Genomic DNA, 21,847 nt, shown 5'->3' on the forward strand with positions numbered 1-21,847 from the left:
CTGCTTGGGATATCACAGGTGCTTACGGGGAACTGTAGGTGTCTGTCGTGGGTCCTCTGAAAGCTGGGGCTGGGGTGGTGATGTGTGTGGTCCCAGGCAGCACAATACCACTCCCATAACCTCTCAGTACTGAGGCACATAGCTGAGACTTGTCTGGTAGCCTAGCAGCTATCAGTGGTGAACTTACTGAATAATATGTGTGTCCTGTGCTATGTGCCCAGCAAGCTTATCCAGAACAGGGTCCCGTCACTATTCCCAAGTGTGCCTTTGCAGTGCTAGGGACAGGACTGCCCCAGGCCCATTCATTCAGAACAGCCTGAGACTCTTCCGAGGCAATGAAGATGCTTCCTGAGGTCTAGGTGGTGAGGAGGAGGGGAAGTCGAGGGGAGAAAAGGAAATTTCCCTTAGCATGAGCTTCCCCTTCGTATTTGAGAACTTCCAAGCAGGGCTGGGTATGGAGTGAGAATCTCAGTCTGTAATTTTCCATCAAAGCACCCACTTCACTGTCTGTCAGGCCCCTCTCAGCACCTCCTGTGGGTTTCCCCATGAAGAGGAAGCCAGAGTGAGTCTCAGTTCTTGGAACTTTGCCTATGTGAAAGCAGGAGGTGGGCTGGGGTCAGCTCAGGCAGAGCAGGGCGTAAACAGAGCAGCTGGAACTCACACGCCAGTCACCCCCATGCTCACCTGGGGTGCTGAGTCTGGCACTGCTGTGTCTGCCTTGTCCCCACAGGTCGGGCCACCATGTGTCAACTATGGAGCTTACTGTGAAGGGGACACCAAAACCCATGAAGCTGTTCCAGAGGAAAATACCCACCCAGCCTCTCTGTGAAGGGGAGCAAGAACAGAGAATCAGACTAGGCAGGTGGAGGGGTTCCATAGCTCACTCATACATTCAAAAATTTGATTTCGTGCCTACAATTTGCCAGGCTTTCTGCGAGGATCTGGGGATGTGCATGGTCAGCAGTCTTGTCATCTCTCCTTCACTTTGTAGGAGATCAGCTGCCTTGTCTGAACTGGCTTCCCTGTGACTTGAGCCCTCACATACTCAAGTGCACCCCAACCCCCGCCACTTCCAACTCCCACTGGGAATTCAGACCAATTTGTAAACTGCTGGAGCCCAGAGACCCCTATCTGTGCCAAACTAAGGTCCCTAAATTACCTGGAAAGTCTACCTAAGACTGGGCTGCTTCCTTACTGGGAAGGGTCCAGAGACCAGATAGAATACAGTCAAATGAATCTGTTATCTTGCTGCAGTGGGAACCATGAACCTCATGGAATCTCCTGACCTTCTACCCCCATGCCTGCTTTTGGAGGGTCTGGCATAGGACCTATGTCTTAAGCATTGGACTCAGGCTAGGTACTTGACTTTATCCCATTTAATCCTCACGGAAGCCTTGAAATGTAGGCATTATTAGTTTGTTTTACAGATGAGAACTTTGCTGTGACTAGAAGATAAGTGATGTGTCCTAGACCATACACTAGTAAATGATGGAGCTGGGATTTGAACCTGCACCTCTTGGCTCCAAAAATCTATGCTTGTTCTATGGTAGCATGCTGTTTCCCAGACCCTGAATATTTAAAGAGCAGGGGTCACATTTCATAACTTTGTTTCTGCCTTTAGCATTTAATAGTGTAGGCACTCAATGTTTATCAGATGGATGGTTGGATGGATGCATGGATGCAACTTGAGGGGGGAAAATGATCTCAGTCTTCCCTTTTCTGGGAGGGCACAGCTCTCCCAGAACCAGGGGATAGACTGGGACTTGGAAGACTCACTCTTGATTTTCTTGGACAACACTGCTGGTCCTGTCGGGGCACTAGGCCCACAGGAAGCCGGGTTATTTTGGGTCTACCTTTCCTTTGCCTTCTAGCAAAAATGCTTAGTTCAATAAATGTGCAGACTTCTTACTGGGGCCCAGTGCACCTGCTGTGTGTGGCCAGGAAGCCAGAGGACAGCAAGGATGTCTCTGAACTCCTGGGCTTTTCTGTTTCATTGACAACCCAATGTGGTGGGAGTGGAGCCACAGGAAACAGGACGGATTGCTTTCCCAGGGCAGCTCCTCACCACTGGACTCCTAACAAAACAATGATGTCAGTATTCTTATTCCCACTTTAATAGAGAGAAAATGAAGGATCGGAGAAATTAACTTGTCCAAGGTCACAGAGCTAGTGAGTTAGAAGTTAGGACCCACTCGTCAGGACTGCAAGCCTTTCTGAAGGAGTGTCCTCAGCTGTTGGTGGTGTGTCTGAGCTTGTGCATATTTACCTGACGCTAATGAAGGAGCGTGTCTTTGTGCACATCTATGGAACTGAGACATGTGCTAGGTCTGAGGTATGAAATCTGAGGCCTCAGGCAACTCGGTGGGCTGGATATGTGATTAGGCTCCTCCCTCCCCGTTTCCAAGGACCTTCCAGTTTCCTATGCTTCTGGTCACTCCATTGAGCTCTCAGGTGCCACAGGCTCTCTCTGCCCACCTGTCTTCCTCTGCCCTTCTTCTCTAACAGGTGCAGCCTCTGAACAAGGAGGGCTCCCCTTCCCTTTGTGTCTTCTTCCTCAGAGAACTGCAGGATCTGGTACCCGCCCTTCCAGGCAGAGAAAGCAAACGGAACTGAGCTTACTCTGGTCACATCTGCCTTGTCTAGAACCAAGTCTGCGCATTCCTGCTCCCTTTCCCCACCCTGACCCAGGCTGGTGGCTTCTCTTGAACTTCTCTGTCAACCCACTGCGTTGCTAGAACAGATCCCCTGCACCCACCCCATTCCCCACTGGTTTAATGACTTCAGGGCTTGCACACCCATTGCCTCATTTGAGCCCTAGACAGACTTGTGGCTGGGTGAGGTACACAGAATTATTATCTTCAGCTGAAACAACAACAACAAAGACCTGAATTCCAAGTAACTTCCACAAAGGCACACAGCAAGATAGAGGCAGGTCAGGACTAGAACCCATATCTCCTAATTCTCATGTCAGTGGATTATTTTAATACTATATCCCACCATTAATGAATCTCCTAAATGGGATTCAAATCGCCGTTATTGAACCACCTACATCCCTTCCTGGGCCTAGCGGGTTCTTGCAACTTTGATCAGCTGGATGGAGAGAGACAAGTAACACATCCTCAGAATGGCCCTCCGAGACCACCTACCCAAATGGTCAGGGCCTCTTATAGCACATTGCTCTTTTCTTTCATAGCATTTGTCACTTAAGAAACTGTGTCTATGTTTTTGTTTTTTGGGGTTTTTTAATTGATTTTAGAGAGAGAGGAAGGGAGAGAAAGATAGAAACAGAGAGAGAGAGAGAGAGAGAGAGATATGGAAAGAGGCAGGAACATCGAGCTGCGCCTATGTGTGTCCTGGCCGAAGATCAAACCGGCAACCTCTGTGCTTCTGGATGATGCTATAAACAACCGAGTTATTGGCCAGGACTAAACTGTGTCTGTTTTGCTCTTCATGTGTCATGAGCACAGCACAGCCACATAGTAGGTGTTCTGGAAATATTTTTCAGATGGTTGGAAATGCCAGGTGTGTAGTATTTTAAGTTTCAGCACATTTCTCTAGAAGGTTTATTTCTCCCATCTTAGGACGGTGACTGAGTTGAGCACGTAGGGGGTGCCCACCCTAGTCATTGTCCAGGAAGGAGCAGGTAAGGCCAACAGATTGTGGGGCTGCTTTTACTAATTCTTATAAACTTTCCCAACAACAAAAATATAATCAAAACCCAAAGACTGGAAAAGATTATGGTGCTTTTCCCCCACTAAGTGACTTGTAAGAAAACAAACAAACAAATTAGGATACCGCCTGACCAGGTGGTGGCGCAGTGGATAGAGCGTCGGACTGGGATGCGGAAGACCCAGGTTCGAGACCCCCGAGGTCCCCAGCTTGAGTGCGGGCTCATCTGGTTTGAGCAAAAGCCCACCAGCTTGGACCCAAGGTCACTGGCCCCAGCAAGGGGTTACTTGGTCTGCTGAAGGCCTGCGGTCAAGGCACATATGAGAAAGCAATCAATGAACAACTAAGGTGTTGTAACGCGCAACGAAAAACTAATAATTGATGCTTCTCATCTCTCTCCGTTCCTGTCCATCTGTCCCTGTCTATCCCTCTCTCTGACTCACTGTCTCTGTAAAAAATAAATAAATAAATAAATAAAATTAAAAAAAAAATTAGGATACCCCCAGGGAATGCCGTGCACCCTTCGCCTGCTGCTCCAGGAACAGCCAGACGGTCCCCTGGAACAGCACCGGAAGAACCGTTGCAGCAGGGGTGGGGCAACAGCCACCAGAGCCTCCACAGGGAGAAATGCAGTTGTGTGTGTTCAGACACGTACACACACACAAACACACATGCAGCTCAGAGATAAGGCTGCAAAGACACACATGTGGGATCCTCTGGGGCCAAGGCATGCCCACTGACCCTGAGTAGGACAGGCTTGGCCTTCCACCTAGGTCTTCTTTATAGCCTAACCCTAAGAGTTCATCTTGCAGCTCAGGGCCTGAGAGCTCAATCATGGTGACAGCAGGGCCACCCCTGCATGGGCACATCTGGTGGTGCCCATAGGGCTCCATCCTCTTCTCAGCTTCTGAGTGCAGGGTGGCCCTGAGGAAGTGGGATCCCTCTGCCGGCTGAGCTAGGGTAGTGCCCTGCTCTGCCAGGGCTTTTCGTACCTGCTGCCTCAAGTCTGCAAAGCCACTGCTGCCGCTCTCATGCCCCAGCCCCAGCCCTGGGCAGGCTCATGCAGAGATAGGTTGGCAGGCAGGGTCAGGCAAGGACACGGCAGGAGAGACGTGGGCAGAAGAAGCCCAACCACTCTTTCCACTGCGTTCCTCTAGCTAGGGCTCAGGCCTCCTCTTTCATTCCTCTCCACTGCCTTTCTTACTTCACAGAGGGAAGGAGGAGAGGGACTCTAGTAGAAGCGTGGCCACAGGTCGGGGAGACATTCCTTCCAGTCCGAGTCTCTGCTCCTGGTCCACAAGAATTTGATGAGGGAAAGAGATAGGAGTCTTCTAAACCAGTGGTCCCCAACCTTTTTTGGGCCACAAACTGGTTTAATGTCAGAAAATATTTTTACAGACCGGCCTTTAGGGTGGGACAGATAGATGTATCACGTGACCAAGACAAGTGTCAAGAGTGAGTCTTAGACGGATGTAACAGAGGGAATCTGGTCATTTTTTAAAATAAAACATCCTTCAGACTTAAATATAAATAAAACGGAAATAATGTAAGTTACTTATTCTTTCTCTGCGGACCAGTACCAAATGGCCCATGGACCGGTACCGGTCAGCAGCCCGGGGGTTGGGGACCACTGTTCTAAACCACAACTTTAAAGTAATGAAGGGGTCCAGGCAGCAAGGCAGAGGGGCAGGAACCAGGCAGAACCTCTAGCAGTCAGTGGGAAGAACTGGCGTTTAATGGAGTGAAGGGTAAGAGATCCCAGAAGCCGAAGAGACCTCTCAGCCCACCCACCAGCCCTCACCCAGTGTCCTCCTCCTTGGCCTATCCCAAAGGGGACTATAAGGGGATCACACCTGTTTAGCAATCCCTGGGGCAGGGAACTCAGAGTGGGAGGCACCCACCCTTAAAGGTGGTTTCTAAAATACCCCCTTTGTCTTATCTACCCCAAGTGGGAGACAGAGATGCACAGAAGGACTGCTTCTGCCTTCCCTGCTGCTCCTGTCCTCACACCAGGCCCACAGGCACTGTCCAAGGGCCTTCCCCTACCCCCTAGCAGTGAGACTCTAGTACTGCGAGTCTGAGAAGTGATGTGCTGGTTGTAGCAGGGCCAGAGGGTCCTGCTTGGTTCCGCTGGGCCAGTTCCTCAGCTGGGCACACGAGTTGTTGAATTCTCTGGAAGGAGAGACGAGGTGGCTGCCGCAAGGGGGAGCGGGCTGCGGGGAGTGGTCTGCCCACTGCCCCCATCACCACTGTCTGCCTGACTCCCCACACACAATGGCGCCCTGCAGGTGCCAGCCCTACAATCAACAGCCTGTGTCTTATAGTCCCCTTCTGAGGCTTTAACACTCACTGTGTCCCTCCCTGACTCCCACACCAGGCTCACTGCCCCGTGTGCACCAACCTCTGGCCTGGCAGGCAGCCATCCACCATTACCCCCAGGGTTCCTCCCCTCTGACTGCTTTCCTCCCTGCTAACCCCTACTTCTCTGAATGAGCCCTTGAGGGTGCTGAGTTTGTAGAAGCTCCAGGCAGGAATACAGACCATGGAGGACAGAGCCAGGAGCCAGCCCAGGGCATCCCCCCACCAGGGGTAAGTGTACTTCTTGTTGTAGGTCAGCGGGGTGTACTTGACCAGGGAGAAGAGAAAGGTGGCCTGAGGGTGAGAACAGAAGAGAAAGGGGCTAGGAAGCAGGGGCTCTGTGCCCTCAGCACCCCCTGGAGGAACTGGCCGGGATCACGCTTCAAGTCCAGATTTTCATTCAGGCTCTTCTGGGCCAATCAGCCTACAACTCCATCACATTCTACTCAAAATCCACACATCCCAAATAGGTATTTCCAGGGCACCTACCTTGTCCCTCCAGGGCCCCCACACCCATTGGCACCTCTACACATGGTTGTCTCCCAATTAGGACATGACAGTGTGCCTGCTGGTGCTTTCAGTCAGGTCTCCCCGCATCATCAGGAGACTGAATACCTCAAGGGCAGACATGAGGCCTCATTTACATCTTGCCTGCAGTGGTTGCTCAGGGGAACTGCTGGCTCAAAGGGTTAAGCCAGAGGAAGCAGCACAGAGTGGTTCATGGCTCAGACTCTGAAGCTAAGTCACCTGGGCCTGCATCCTAGCCTGCCGCCACTTTCTAGCTTGGGTAAATTGCTAAACACCTTTGGCTTTATCTGTAAAATAAATGTAACAGCAATTCTTACTTTGTGGGATCTTTGTGAGGATTAAGTGTGTTAAAAAGTATAAAGTACTTTGTGCCCAGCTTAAGGTCAATGCTCTGTCACTTGTGCCCAGCTTAAGGTCAATGCTCTGTAACTGTTGCTATTATTATTGCTGTGATCAGTATTATTATGAGCAGCCCAGTGTACTTGGGTTTCAGTTCTGCCGGCAACATTAGGCTCACATTGTTGTATTAGTCAATCAGTCTGACAGCTCCGGACCTCAGTTTATCCTTCTGAAAAATGGGAAGGAAGCATCTGTCTTGCTTTCATTTTTAGAGTCCAACAGGAGGATGAATGGAAATCTAAAATGACTTCTAGTCCCCACAGAGAAGTCTCTTATCAGGCTAACAGCCTACCTAGCTTCTTGCCACCACCATCTATCTATCCCTTCATCTGGCTTCCTTCCCTAAAGGTTATCTTACTGTGCACACAGCTGGTGTGAGGAAGAGCCAACAATATTTGATAAGAGGCCAAGGCCTGTACCCAATCATATCTTCAATGTTGTCATAGAAGTGCCCAGCTCCTACCATGAAGAGAAAGAAGGAAGGGGAAGAAAAGACATTTTTTAGCATCCAAAGTATCAGGACGGGGCCTGCACAGACCAGGATGGGCAAGGACCAATAAACAGAGGGTATCATGGTTGTCTTTACTGATCAGTGCTAGAAGAAAACTCTTCCCTGGGATTCAGAGCTGGCACTGGGCAGCAAAGGTAATAACTTTCTGGTTATTGAGGCTGTTCTAAAGGCTGAAAAGTTTTGGACAGGACAGGATATGGGCCCATCGGGGGAGTCTATGTGTAGCCATAACTAGGAGGGTAGGCAAGGCAATCTCTGGAGGGCTCTTCCAATGGTAGCAATTTAGAATTCTTGAGATATTTGAGGTTGGGTAGGAGAGAAGACCTAAGAAAAGGTGAATGTGAGCAGTGGATGTCTCTCCTTTGTCTATGGGCCCTGGGGTGGAGGTGAGTCCTGGGGTTAGGGAGAGTTACTCACCATAGACCCAAGCCACACAGAGGGACTCGAAGATGGCCACAAACAGGAGGCACATGCCACTGGCTGCATAGTAGTCAAAAAGCTGAAACACATACATACCTCCCTGCCAAGAAGGGGATGAAAAACAGAACTTTATCCAGGGGAAACAGACAGATTTTCCCCCTTGCCATCCAGCCTCATACCCTCAGGGCACAGAACATGGTTGGTAGGGATCACAGAGGATAGATATTAAGGAGAATGTAGTTTGTAAGCTGTAAGGCACTAGGCAGATATGAGGCAATAATTATTTTTTATTCTTGTTTTTGGACGGATGACAGATGAAATAGCTATTCTCAGGCTGTCCTTGAGAACAGTTATGGGTTGTCTTGGATCCAGAAGTCCAAGACATAATGTGCACTTTTTTGGCAAAAATCAGGATGGGTCTGTCATTGATATCACCAAGCTGACAAGTTCCATCTCCTTCCTCCTCCTCTGAGACATCACACAGAATATCCCCCCACCCCCAGGTGATAGTCTTCTCTCTTTGAAGTTTATCCCTAAAACTGCAGCTGCCTGGCAAATGAGATCTTGCTGGAGAGACAGTTTTTCCTAATCCAAGGCCATCCTTTCTATACCTCTTAGTTCAGCATGGAGCCAAATCACCCCGCCTCCAGCCCCCAAAGTATGTGGGCAATGCCCAAAGGCCAGAGGAAGGATTTGCCCTCTTCGTGCTTCCTATGGGTGGATTTGCCCTCTTCGTGCTTCCTATGGGTGGATTTGCCCTCTTCGTGCTTCCTATGGCTTCCAGTGTCCTGAAAGCCCAGCAGCCTGCTCCGCCTGACAGGTGGCCTGTCCACCTTTGCTCCGCCTCCTCACTCAGTCCCCACTTTCAAGCCTCCTGGATCCTTACCTCCGTGACCATGACCACCCCAACAAGGAAGGAGATGACAGATACTCCAAGGATGAGAACCTCCCTCCGGTTCTTCTTACGGAACACACGGGGGTACATGTCCACCAGTGTGGTCACCAGGCTCTCTATGCACACAAACTGAGTGAGAGGGCAAAAGAATTGGAGGGAAAGAGAGCTCCCAAAATAAGCTCCATCAGCTAGCTTTGGCTTATTGCTCCTGGGCTCAGCCCTGCCAGGCTCCCTATCTCAGGTCCCCAGAGCCCTCCTTGCATAGTTAGATCTGGCCCACCCTCCAAAGCTCCTCTTGGTCCCTGGAAGGGGTCCATGTCTGACATTCGCCAGGTCTACGACCATTTTAAGGTCCATCAAGCTCAACTTCATGCCCACTGCTCTTCCTCCCCCAGCGGCCACCTCTTGATACCTGGCTATCCAGTCCCAGGAGGATGATCATGAAGAAGAAGCAGCAGGCCCAGAGAGGAGAGAAGGGCAGCATCACCACCGCCCGGGGGTAGGCAATGAAAGCCAGGCCAGGGCCTACACACAGAGCAGAGGACACACCCAGTGCCTGGGTGACCTCAGGCCACACGCAACCCCAGAGTGGCGCCATGGGATAACTGCAGCCAGAGTGGCCGTCACCACTACCAGCCTCACCACTTCACCCAGGAGAAGCCACCCAAACCTCTACCTGCTCCCAAAATCCAAGGCACCACCCATTGTAGTCTCATGGGCAGAAACAGAACCTACAGGCTAAATGTATCAAGGACTTTGAAAAACGGAAAGGGGCATATCACACACATTTCTGTAAGTTCTACCCCAAATCTCCCAATCTCACTCTCCAGATCTATTGTCCAAACAAGAAGTTTCAAACTTAAAAAGAATTCAGGGTCCAGGCAGACTATGTCCTTTATGAAGAAGATGGAGGGTTAACTGAGAGAGTGGGAGGGCCTGATGAGATCGGCAGCCATTGCCCCCAATCAGGTTAAGGCAATCGTTCTGCTGCTTCTAGAGAGGAGACGGATTAAAAACAACAACAACAACAAAACAAAACAAAACAACAACAACAAAAAAACCCCATCTCTAAAACTAGACTGCACTTGGGGCGACCAGTCGGCCACCTCTGCCCTGAGGCTTTTTCTGTCACCCTATAATCAGTGAACTGGCATTAATTTCAGAATACCACTGATGTACAATCTCTCAAATATATTAATGTTCCTCTCATCTGGCTTAAATAGCAGGAACAGATTCACGCACCAGGGCTTAGGTTCATCCATAGGAACCTTCCTTTGGAAAAAATGGGTGGGACCCTGTGACCTTCGATAGTCCTTTACCTCTGGAAGTCACAGTCCCTACACTGATGAGATGGGAACAATTTTAGCACCTGCCTCACAAGCTGCCATCACATGGTACAGGCAGATGCTTTGCACAGTGCCTGGCATATAGTAAGTGCTTGATAAAAGTAAAATTGAATCATTTTTGATAAGAGTCAACGACGTTAACTGTCCAGCACTGGGCTCTCTGTGTGCTTGCAAATGCTGTGATAAGAACTGTCTTGTTACCAGTTCAAGTGGGTGGTCCACAGGAACAGGGGAAGAGCAAGATCAATGTTCACAGTTTACCCAATAGGGGACCAGTCCTTGAGTTTATTTAAAAGAAGAAACAAGACAGTATGGTAGAAAAGCATTCATTTAAAAAGGGAGGAAACTCTATGAGCCAATATAAACTTATCTCTGAGGTACAGTTTAAAGTGAACAAAATAAGTCAAGGTGCAGAACAGTATATATAGATGTTATCAACTGGTTGTTAAAAAGTGGATAAGGAACAGAAATAGCCATATGTATGAATGAATGTGTATGTACTATGGATATGTGTTGTTGTTTTTTTCTCATTTATGCCCAAACTATTTCTGGAGGGATAAATGTGAACCTGGTAACATGGGTGGCCTAATAACATTGGGGGCGGGAGGAAAAATGTTCACTGTGTACCCATTCACCCTTTGAAGCCAGAATTACTGTTTTAAGTCCTCTACCAGCTCTTCCCAGGATGCATCCACTGAAGGGTGACCAGAGCTCACGTACAGGGAAGGGGACAGTAGAAATGCCTCTGGAATCCGGCTGGTGAAGCTTCAAAGCTCACAGAATCGATGGCCATGAGCCTCCCCAACACTCACCTGACTCTGCCACCTCGGAGATGGGCACCCCCTGCTCTTGGGACATGAAGCCCAAGATGGAGAAGATGGCAAACCCAGCCACAAAGCTGGTGCCACTGTTAAGGAAGCAGAGGGCCATGCAGTCCCTGTGGGCGAGGCGGGCAGATAGGAACAAGCAGGTTAGAAAAGGGCTTCAGTGTCTCAGGCCGGCAGTCCAGAGCCAAGGGGAACCCCAGAGGAGCCTGTTCCTTTCAGGAGACAGGCCAGAAGGGGCTGCCTGGCAGAATTAAAATGAGCATTTGAAGGACGGTTCTGCTACACCCACTCTACTAACTCAGACTTGGAATAAATCAAGGTCGTCCTAAAAGAATGAGGCTCTGGGCTCTGGCCAGTTGGCTCAGCGGTAGAGTATCGGCCTGGCATGTGGAAGTCCCGGGTTCGATTCCCGGCCAGGGCACACAGGAGAAGTGCCCATCTGCTTCTCCACCCCTCCCCCTCTCCTTCCTCTCAATCTCTCTCTTCCTCTCCCACAGCCAAGGCTCCATTAGAGCAAAGTTGACCCGGGTGCTGGGGATGGCTCTGTGGCCTCTGCCTCAGGCGCTAGAATGGCTCTGGTTGCATCAGAGCAACACCCCAGATGGGCAGAGTATTGCCCCTTAGTGGGCGTGCTGGGTGGATTGCCGTTAGGCACATGCAGGAGTCTGTCTCTCTGCCTCCCTGCTTCTCACTTCAGAAAAAAAATTTTAAATAAATAAATAAAAGAATGAGGCTCTGAAGGAGTAAAATATTAATCTAGAGATTACTAACTGTCCCACCACTCTGTCCCCTGCCATGTTGACACCACGCCTTTGGGACACCATCACTGTGACACAATTCAGTGTGGCATGCTAATGTCAAGGACATAGGCCTGGGTAATCCCAGGCAACCACAATTCTTAGTTATCTAAATTTGATTCTGAAATCTCTGATATGACATTTTGGGCTAATATTAAAATTGGCTTAAATTCTCTTATATGAACCAAGTAGGCCAAGGGAACCATGGGGAGGGGGCACCAGCTAGGGAAGGGGTAAACAAAAATGGGTAAGGAGTTCATGTTTGCTGGGGCAAACGCACAAAGCAGGCAAGATGGAGGCCCCACTGCATGACATGACTACTCACCTCCCAGGCATGCTGACACTCCTGAGCCCAAAGCCTCTACATGAGTTCTGTTCAGGCTGGGCACCACTGGGCTTTCCCAGCCAACCCATGACCTGCAATTGGCCCCTTTCAGCAACTGGAAGCCCCAGAGTATTGGGAAGTGGGGTGAAGGGTGGGGGTGAGCAAATCCATTAGCTGCTGCAACCTCCAAATCATACCAGATATAGCACAGCTGTAGGTGCAGTAAAGTGATGCGGGTTTGTGGCCCCCAGTCACCTGTAGCAGTTGTTGTGGTACTTGTTGTAGCTGCTCAGGGCTGTCAGGCACCCTACACAGATGGCAAAGGAGAAGAAGATCTGGGTGCCCGCGTCCATCCACACCTACACAGAGAAAGGCAAGAAGCTGCACCACAGGGGAGCAAGGACATCTGAACTCCATGGAGCACACAGGCCCATGGCTGAGCCAGGCACTGGCTAGTGATGGCGAGAACCCCGCCCTCAGCCTGTGCAGGCCCCCTGCGATCCTGCTATCCCAAGAGGCTCCATGGGCGGGCCCCTAGATGGGGTCTCTCGAGCACTGCCAGGATGACATAGGCATCAGGCATTCGAGGAAGACTGAAGGATCCATGGTGGAGGAGGGTGATGGCGGGAGGGGGCTCGAAGCCAGACCTGGCACCAGGTTTTCATCAGGGAAACAAAGCCCTGTTTCTGCCTCCACTTGCTCCTGTCTTGGGCTCTCCTGGTAAAGTGACCAGTTTGGAAGAAATCCAGGGACAGGATCTCTGGGGTTATGGGTCCTTAATATTATTGCTCTCATCAGCATGAACCTTTGCCCCTTGTATCTCAAATCCCTCTGTCTGAAAAAGAGGAAGAGTAACCCTAGCTCATAAAGAGTCAAGAGAATGAGCAGAAATGTGTCTGCAAAGGGCTTTGTATTCCTTGGGGAGGGGGGAGCTCTCCCCTAAACATAGGGTATGGTTGTTACTGTTATTATCTCAGCTGCTGCCCCAGCCTGCACATGTTATGATTTAGGTTTAACAGCTAAAATAACATCCCAAAGAGAAAGAACATCTAGATAAACAGGACGAGGCAACCCTGTAGCTCGGCAGGGGGTGGGGTCTTGGAGAGACAGACCCGCCCCAGGCACCTCCTGTCTTCAGATGTGAGCTCTACTTGCCCACAGCTGTCCCAACATTTCTGTGTCCCGTTTCTTGTCTGTTGCTTGGCTTTGCTCCAATAGACCCCACACAGGTGCCCACTTCCCTTTCACCGCTATTATGCTCCCAATGCCCCCCACACACACACACCAAAGGCTCAGCTTCCTTCTGTCCAAAGCTCCTAAGTCCCTTCCCCGTCTCTCCCTGCCTCCCTCCTGTCATCATCACCCTCAGTCTCCCTTACTTTTCTCTAATCACACCCACCCTACCAAAGTGCAATTTCATTCAGCATCACAGTGGGTCTCAGACACCTGCTGGCAGGCGGAGAGCACCAGAATCACCCTGACTCCTTGACCAACACCCCCAGCTCAGACACTGACTCTCAGGCTCAAAGAGAACCCAGAAGTCTGTATCATGCTTAAAGCTTTCTGAACAGTCAGATGTGGGCGACAGAGAACCACCGGGCACTCACTCCTCTTGTGATATTTCTGTGTCGGCAGGAATGGAAAAAGAGCAGGGGAAAGTGCTGAAGGAAAGGAGAGACTGTCTCTAGCCTCCGGTCCCTTCTGCCCGCTGTGACCCTCATGCCCAGGGAATTCTGTGAGGCAGAAGCTGTCACCAAGGGAAAGGGCTCAGAGGCACACCCAGAAGCCAGCTAGCAAGAAATAGCACAAGGCGAGGCGTAGAAACACCTGGGGACATCTTTAAACCTGAGGGAAGTTATAATGGGAAGGGGAGGAGTCATTAGGATTTATTTCTGAAGCGAAAGGAGGACAAGGCAGGAATGAAAATAAAGAAGCTGCAGACAAGAGCGGGGGTGTTGGCAGAATTCGGTGTGATGTCACAAAAGGTTAAAGAGATGTTTTGAATCCTTTTTTTTTTTCTTCTAAAACTCTGGCCCAGACACTCTAAGGATGGGCATCTCAGGCATACTCAGTGACCTCTTGTCTGAAGGGCACTCTGTTCTTTCTCCTTTCTGCTCACTCAGGGGGTTACAAGCAGCTCTGAGCTTGTAGGCACAGATTTACCCCAGGTCGGAGATGAAGGGCTGGGCAGCCACGTGTATCTGCCTGGGGCTCACTTTGTCCTGAGAGCAGGTAATCGATCCAAACTGGCCGTGCAGATCTAGGATGTGCACTCTGTGTGCCTAGCAGCACACCGAGTGCAGACGGACCCGCGTGTTACCAGGGAGATGTTGAGTGCCCACAGAGACGTCTGTGGCTGCCCACATGCTGGCAGGGGGGAGCAAATCCTGTGGTTAGAAAGTTTTGCAAACTTGGACTTAGGAAGAAAAATTGTGACTTGGCAGTTTACCTCACCCTGAGGGGGACAGACTAAGACTGAGTTGGGAGGAGAGGTTAACGAGAACAGAGAAAAATGCAGCAGGAGGGCTGAGGGTTCAGAGTGCGAAGATCAGATAGGGTGCCTGGGACTAAAGCCCCCTCACTGGGAGCTTGGCAAGCCCCAGCTCTCCACAGCCGCTGCCTGGCAAGCCCACTGGGATGGGGGAAGGAATGGGGTCAGAGGAGGCTGGAAGAGTCAGCAGAGTAGCTCTTATGGTCCACCACAGGCAACCCACTCCCTGCCTGTGCCGGAGCCCTGCTTGTGGAACAAGCTCCAGTGTGTCTTTAGCTGGGGCAGAAGACTAACCCAGAATAAAACAAGTGTGAAAAATACTTGGAGTGTGGGCAAAAAGAATTCTCTGGGGGCACAGAGGAAGAGAGAGAGAGCTCCAGAAGGTCCAGGAAAGATGTGTTCAACTTTGAGTCCCACCCCAAGGATTATTACAGTTACTATTTTTAGGAAGGCAATCATGTGTAATGGAAAAAGCCTGGGCTTTGGAGTCAAAATGAACTGGGTTCAATTACTAACTCTATTAATTATGAGCTGTATGATCTTAGGCAAGTCACTTAACCTCTCTGAACCTTACTGTTCTCATTAAGAAAATGGGTATAATAATAAACAAAATAATGTATGTAAAATGCCAAACACATAAATAAATAAATAGTTCTTTATCCTACCTTCTAGAATAATAGACAACAGCCCTTAAAAGCTCTCAAATAATTCATATTCCTTGGAAAGTGAGTATCATGGTCATCAGGACAACAGAACCCAAAAGACTACTTGGGATGAAACCCAACCTTCCCCACATGCTAGTTTTCTAGTTCAAGGCAAATTCCTTCAGTTTTCTAAGCTTCCGTTTCTTCATCTGTTAAATGGGACTAACATCTACCTCCCAGCAGGATTAATGGGAGGATCACACTGTGGCACTTTTGTAGTACAGTGCTTGGCAAATAACAAGCAGGAGATATGTGTGTCAGCTGGGGTTGCTGTTTGTCATTGGGTTATTCAGAAAGCAGCCCACCTTTCTGTGATAATGAGGTATCACAGATTTCAGTATATGATATCAGAATAAAAGGACTCATTCTAATCAATGGTTCCAACCTCCTCCCTAAATAAATCCTTCATTAAAATAGTTTAGCATGGAGATTTGAAAGGTTCAGCAAAGGCCCTTTGGCCACCCTACTCCCCCAGCCCCTGCCTTTACCAATCTACCAAAGTGCAGTAGGACAGACAGAAGGAAAGAAACAGGTGCCTGGATAAAGCATGCACTGCACTGGTAAGTCCTGAGTCTCCAGTGGCCGTTCCCCAAGTGAGAGAGACAAGCCCTGAGGAGCACCAACACAGGCAGCCACCTGGCACACAGAAAGCCTGGCCAAAGGAAACCAGATAACCCAGTGTTGTCTCTGCCTGGCTCCCCACTCCGACACTGAGTGCTTGCTAGAGAGATGTGTTTGGTCTTTGTGTTAGCTAGCGGGAATTTTGCATCGTTCTCAAATGCCAGGCAAATGCCAGTTAGAATTATCACACTTCTGGGGAATGCCAAGTACATTCAGTGAGTGCGCTGGCAGGCACCTCACCCTGCAGGGCTTGCTCTGCTCACAGACAACAGAGGCCTCACTTCTGCATGGGCCCAGGACCAGGCAGCTAACAAGGCAGGCAGCTCGAAAGCTCAGGACCAAGCCTGGCTCTTGAAACATTGTCCTCCCCATGGCCTCAGAGCACTTAGAAGACATATGCTCCCTACAAAGCCTATAGCTAGCTGTTTAGGGTTGGAAGATAGTATCCCGGAGAGCAGATTTAAAAGAGTTCTCATTCCCTGTAGTAACCTGGACACAGAATTATGTCCATATTAACACTCAAAGCTATCTGGTCTACCTTCTGTATATTTGCTGGGAGATATATATATATATATATATATATATATATATATATATACACACACACACACACACACACACACACACACACACACATACACACAGATGGGGATTTTGCTTTCAAGAGATCATAAAGTATGTGGAACTTGTCATTATTCAGACCTGTATTCTAGGTGCAGATGTAAGGATGGAAAGTTCTTTACGTTCTCAGGCCTTAATTTCCTTATCTATAAAATAAGGATACCTGGTTGATCTGCTGTGAGGGTGAGCTGAAATAATGCATGTAATCTGTCGGGCTCTTAATGCCAAGTACACTATAAACCCTCACTAATTGTGAGCTATAAATTGTTGATCAGGACAAACAAAGTACTGATCACAGAAGCCACAAATCAGTTCCAGAAATATTGGACCCTCTCTCCTTTTTCTCTCTCAGCCTACCTGCCTGTTTCCTGGCCTGAACATGACTGTTCCTTCCCAGCCTGCCCTCTAAGTAAAGGTGGGCTTTGTAGCTTAGCCATACCTCTGGTTTACACCTCTACTGCTCTGAACCACAATGGCTCCCTTTTGCACAGGGGAACCAAGCCAAACTCTACACTTGTCTTTCAAAGCCTTCCCTCAACTCTGCTGCCCCACAGCATCCTGCTTGCTACCTACTCTCCATCACAAACCTTTGGTTCCAGATAAACCAAAGGGCTTATGATTCACAAAATAAAAATGCACTTTGTTTGGCCTGCCACTTGCTGTGTGACCTTGGGCCTGGTTTGCTCATCTGTGCAGTGTGGAGTTTGCTTTGATAACCTCTGAAGCCCTTTTAGCTCCAATGTTTATGGCTCTGCAGTTTGACTCCAAAGCCTGACTGCAACCCTGTGCCCCGTGTGTAGATGGCACAGCAGCAATCTAAGAAATGGGATAAGGAGAAGGATAAGCTCCTGTCCCACCAGAAGATCACTGAAGAATACCCAGGATGCAAGGCTCTTTGATCCTCTGGGGATGTTTCTGACTGTGGGAGTTCCTGCAGCCCTGGTAGACTCCCGGATGGAAGAACTCATAACTCCGCCAGGGTGGCTGGGAGGCTGAGAATAACTGAACTGCTGAGTCATCCCAAATTCTGACAAGGGGCAGTCGTCGCCTCTGTGTGAACTGCATCCCGGCCTTGGAGGACCTGTGGAAGTGTGTGCCTCTCCCTTTCCTTTTGCTCCTCTCAGTAATGTCAGTGCCTGTGCTGGTGCCTTACTATTTAAAAAGTTTAAATAGCCATCTACTTGTTCACCTTCTCTGTCCTGGGCACCTCCCAGCCTAGTCTCCTCAGGGCTGCTGGCACAGACAGCAATCTCCAGCACCAAGGGAGAAGCTCTAACTTGTCCACGTGCTCCCCAGGGAGGCCGTGGCAGGGCACGGAGCTGGTAACACGTCTTAGAGAGTCTGCAGGGGAGCTGACCCATGCTCCCAAGCCCTTGACACCTCCTGGCTTTGCCAGCTTTCAAAATGGCTGCCAAACAGGAGATGATAAGAAACTGGTCAGGGCCCTGGCCGGTTGGCTCAGTGGTAGAGCGTCAGCCTGGAGTACAGGAGTCCTAGGGTCAATTCCCGGCCAGGGCACACAGGAGAAGTGCCCATCTGCTTCTCCACCCCTCCCCCTCTCCTTCCTCTCTGTCTCTCTCTTCCCCTCCCGCAGCCGAGGCTCCATTGGAGCAAAGATGGCCCGGGCGCTGGGGATGGCTCTGTGGCCTCTGCCTCAGGCACTAGACTGGCTCTGATTGCGGCAAAGCAACGGCCCAGATGGGCAGAGCATTGCCCCCTGGTGGGCATGCCGGGTGGGTCCCGGTCGGGTGCATACGGGAGTCTGTCTGACTGCCTCCCCATTTCCAACTTCAGAAAAATAGGAAAAAAAAGAAAAGAAAAGAAACAAAAAGAAAGGAATGAAATAAGATTGCCAAGGGAAAAAAATGCAAAAAGGGAATGGGTAGAGATGTGGGAAAATGGGTCTAGCCCGTGAGTAAAGGCTGTTAGTGACATATTTGCTGCTTCTGAGGAATGATACTAGGACCTCAGGGCTTTTCTGACAACTGTAAGCTAAGAAGGGGACCACAAACAGCTGCTAACAAACATCTGCAACCCTCCCTGCCCACCATGGATACTTTAAAGCTGGGCCAGGAGCAGGGATAGCTCAACAGAGCACAGGGAAGGTCTGAACCTCAAGCACCTGCAAAGCCATGCAAGAACCTCAGTCTCTGGCTTCTTACCTGGGGATCCCACAGACGTGTGAGGTTTGGGTACAGGTAGAACTGAATCCCTTGGGCTGCCCCAGGCAGCGTCACTCCTCGAATTAACAGGACCACCAGCATGAGGTAAGGGAACGTGGCTGTGAAGTATACCACCTGGCCAAGGGACAGATGAGAGGTAAGAAACTAGTGAGTTAGAAGGGAGGGGGCTGGAGACCCAGCAGCAAGGCCAGAGGCAGGAGCCCCCACCTACAGAAGAGGTCTAAGGAGTTTCCCATCTGTTCCTAGCTTCTCACCCCAGCAACTGTTCAGTTCCACCTCCCCTGTGCTGGGAGCCCACAACCTCTCCTCTCGCTTCCCCCTCCAGCCTATAGCACCCACCCTCCCCTGACACATACCCAATAAATATTTGTTGAGTGACTGAATGAATGTTAGCATTCTTCTAACAAATATGTTTGGAATTATGGCAAAGGCGGTTAGGTATGAAAAGATCTGTAACACATGTCCTCACGGAGCTTACAAGCTTAGTGCAGCCAGGCAGCCAGATTAAGAAGGAAGCCTGGTTAAAGGCCTCTGAGGAAAGAGTCCAGAACTCAGAATGCCCTTCTAACATCTCATACACTCGAGGGCCAAGTCCACCCGACTTCTCAGGTTGATTGAGAATCATTTTGAGATTAATGGTCTTAACAGAATATTTTTCCCCCAAAGAAATGTTGAATGAACTAGGGAGACAGGAACTGTGTTCAGTTTGCAGTGTGCCCACATATGTGGTATATCCCAAGGTCAGATTCCTCCGGAAGTGCTCATCTTCTCTCTCCCTCTTAGTTCCATTTAATTTCTCCAAAGACCAGAAGGATTTGGGATTGAATTCAAGAGAGGCACAGAATCAAAGAAGGGCAAGACACAAAAATCTTCGTTAGGTCATTCCCTCCCATCCTTAACTGGACCACAACTTAGGGAACTCCTGGGTAATTGAACCCCCAGTGAGGGCAGAGCATCCTGGGATAGAGAGCCAGAAGCTCTCCAACACAAACCTTGCCTGTGGACTTGACCCCCTTCCAGACGCAGAAGTAGCAGATGACCCAGGCAAGCAGGAGGCACACGGCTAGCTCCCAGCGCAGGGCCCCCAGGTGCTGGATGCCATCAGAGATCTTCAGGACCCGCCTCCTGGGGAGAGAAGGGTGAGCCAGCTCCACTTTTGCTGCTGCCAGCTTCCATTTCCAGCCTGCACGTTTCAGGCAGTGGAGCCATATAAAGCTTGTCAGCTCTTTGTACCTGAATCCATGAGGCTTTCCTTTGCCCAGAGATGGGGGGGCGTATAAAAAGAGGCAGATCTCAACTGATCCCAGGTTAGTTTACTCTGGGAAGCCGAGTACCAGTTTAACCTAGAGAAGAAGGTGCAAACACATATTTTCTCAACCAGGATTTTAGGATGGTTTCATATTAGGAATCATGCCCTAGATTAATATCAGTATTGGGAGGAGGGGAAGAGAAGAGGCAACACACATGCAGTCGAAGAGGGAGGAAGCTGCAGATATGGACCATAGGCGTGTGCACCATCAGACACGGCAGCAGACACGTAAAAGAGCAAAAGCAGGTGAGTTGAAAATTTTTCACCACTGAAACCAATTTTTTTTTTTTTTTTTACAGATAGAGAGTCAGAGAGAGGGATAGATAGGGACAGACAGACAGAAACGGAGAGAGATGAGAAGCATCAATCATTAGTTTTTCATTGCGACATCTTAGTTGTTCATTGATTGCTTTCTCACATGTGCCTTGACTGCGGGCCTTCAGCAGACTGAGTAACCCCTTGCTCCAGCCAGCGACCTTGGGTCAAACCAGATGAGCCCGCACTCAAGCTGGCGACCTCGGGGTCTCGAACCTGGGTCCTCCACATCCCACTGTGCCACCGCCTGGTCAGGCTGAAACCAATTCTGAAATAACCACTAATATAGGCACAACAGAAAAAAGCCACTTAGGTGACAAGGCCAGAGTCCCCACTGCGTGATCCCACCCCCGCACCCTCCTTTCGAGCACACAGCCCACAATGGGATAAAAAAACCGGCTTCACTTACTCCCAGAACTCAATGATAGGAGAGGTGGCATTCTCAGAGGTCACATTCAGGGAGCCATTGGTCCTCTGGAATTCCACACAATGTTCTATTCATGGGTCCCAGGGAAGGAAGCAAAAGAAAAATCATTAGCCAGTTTTTTGGGGTGAAATTCTAGGAGAATGGAAATAAGTTATCTGGAAGAAAGTGGGCTGAAGCTGTCCATACAAAGCATAACCTCAACAGAGCCCCATCACCCTCTCCTCCATGCTTTTACTTGTAGGTTTCTAAATGTTTTTTGAATACATACTCTTATTAAAGCAGGATCAGATGGTATCAAGAAAGATGCTCTATGTGCCATCTGCTTCAAAGTATAAATATTTCCAGGTAACTGTTGTGTATAAAGTCACAATCTTTGAAGAACAATAAGAAGCTTTCTAGTGAAGTTACTCAGTCAAGTTGCTAAAGAGCACAGAGACAGGTGCAAGGAGGCTCTGGTCAGACCCTCCATTGGCTCACAGTGTGGCTCTCGGTCTCACATTCCTCATCTCTAAAATGGATCTAAAACTAGCCATTTGTAGGACTGATACGGCATTAAATGAAACATGTCTATAAAGTACTGAATAACTAGTAGCCCTTAATTTTCTGTACATGACTTTGGAGTTTCACAAAGAGCATTCACGTTATTGTTGTTGTCTTTATATTTTGTTAGTACAATAATCTTCAAATACTAAGACAGATGGTGTTTTTTTCCACTGTACACATGAAGAAATTGAGTCTGCTTAGAAATGGCTTGTCTTAGCTTGTAAGTGACTGGGGTCTATTTTTTAAATATCTAGAATCTGACTTTCTCAGTTTCACCACTGGTGTAGGTCACCATCATCCCCTGTCTCCTCAGCTGGCTTCCTGACTCTACTCCGGTCTCTCTAGTCAATCTCCATACAGCAGGCAGAGTGATATTGTTAAAATTTAAGGCACATTTTATATCACACCCCAGTTCAAAACTCTCCAATGGGTTTCTGATCACACTCAGAGAAAAGAGCCAAAACCCCTATAGTCGCCTCCAAGGCCTTATTCAATCTACCCCATCTCTTCTGGTGCCCCAGGGCTTCTGACTGAGTTTTCCTTCTACCTAGTGTCTGT

The 21,847-nt window shown here is 49.3% G+C and overlaps 1 protein-coding gene across 1 annotated transcript in view; it reads right to left on the minus strand.

Moving 5' to 3' along the window:
- Positions 1-5,394: 5,394 nt before the first annotated feature.
- The window catches only part of SLC6A13 (solute carrier family 6 member 13), a 56,991-nt gene continuing 40,538 nt past the window's right edge, over positions 5,395-21,847 (minus strand). Inside the window, exons 5-15 of the mRNA XM_066369558.1 lie at positions 20,729-20,813; positions 19,688-19,820; positions 18,675-18,809; positions 12,331-12,434; positions 10,939-11,063; positions 9,193-9,305; positions 8,772-8,909; positions 7,883-7,985; positions 7,313-7,413; positions 6,151-6,321; positions 5,395-5,841 (exon numbers count right to left, since the gene is read on the minus strand). Coding sequence (XP_066225655.1) covers positions 5,719-5,841; positions 6,151-6,321; positions 7,313-7,413; positions 7,883-7,985; positions 8,772-8,909; positions 9,193-9,305; positions 10,939-11,063; positions 12,331-12,434; positions 18,675-18,809; positions 19,688-19,820; positions 20,729-20,813 — 1,331 coding nt within the window. The 3' untranslated portion in view covers positions 5,395-5,718. The remainder of the gene's footprint in view (positions 5,842-6,150; positions 6,322-7,312; positions 7,414-7,882; positions 7,986-8,771; positions 8,910-9,192; positions 9,306-10,938; positions 11,064-12,330; positions 12,435-18,674; positions 18,810-19,687; positions 19,821-20,728; positions 20,814-21,847) is intronic.

The sequence above is a fragment of the Saccopteryx leptura genome, chromosome 2 (assembly GCF_036850995.1).
Source record: "Saccopteryx leptura isolate mSacLep1 chromosome 2, mSacLep1_pri_phased_curated, whole genome shotgun sequence".
NCBI lineage: Eukaryota > Metazoa > Chordata > Mammalia > Chiroptera > Emballonuridae > Saccopteryx > Saccopteryx leptura.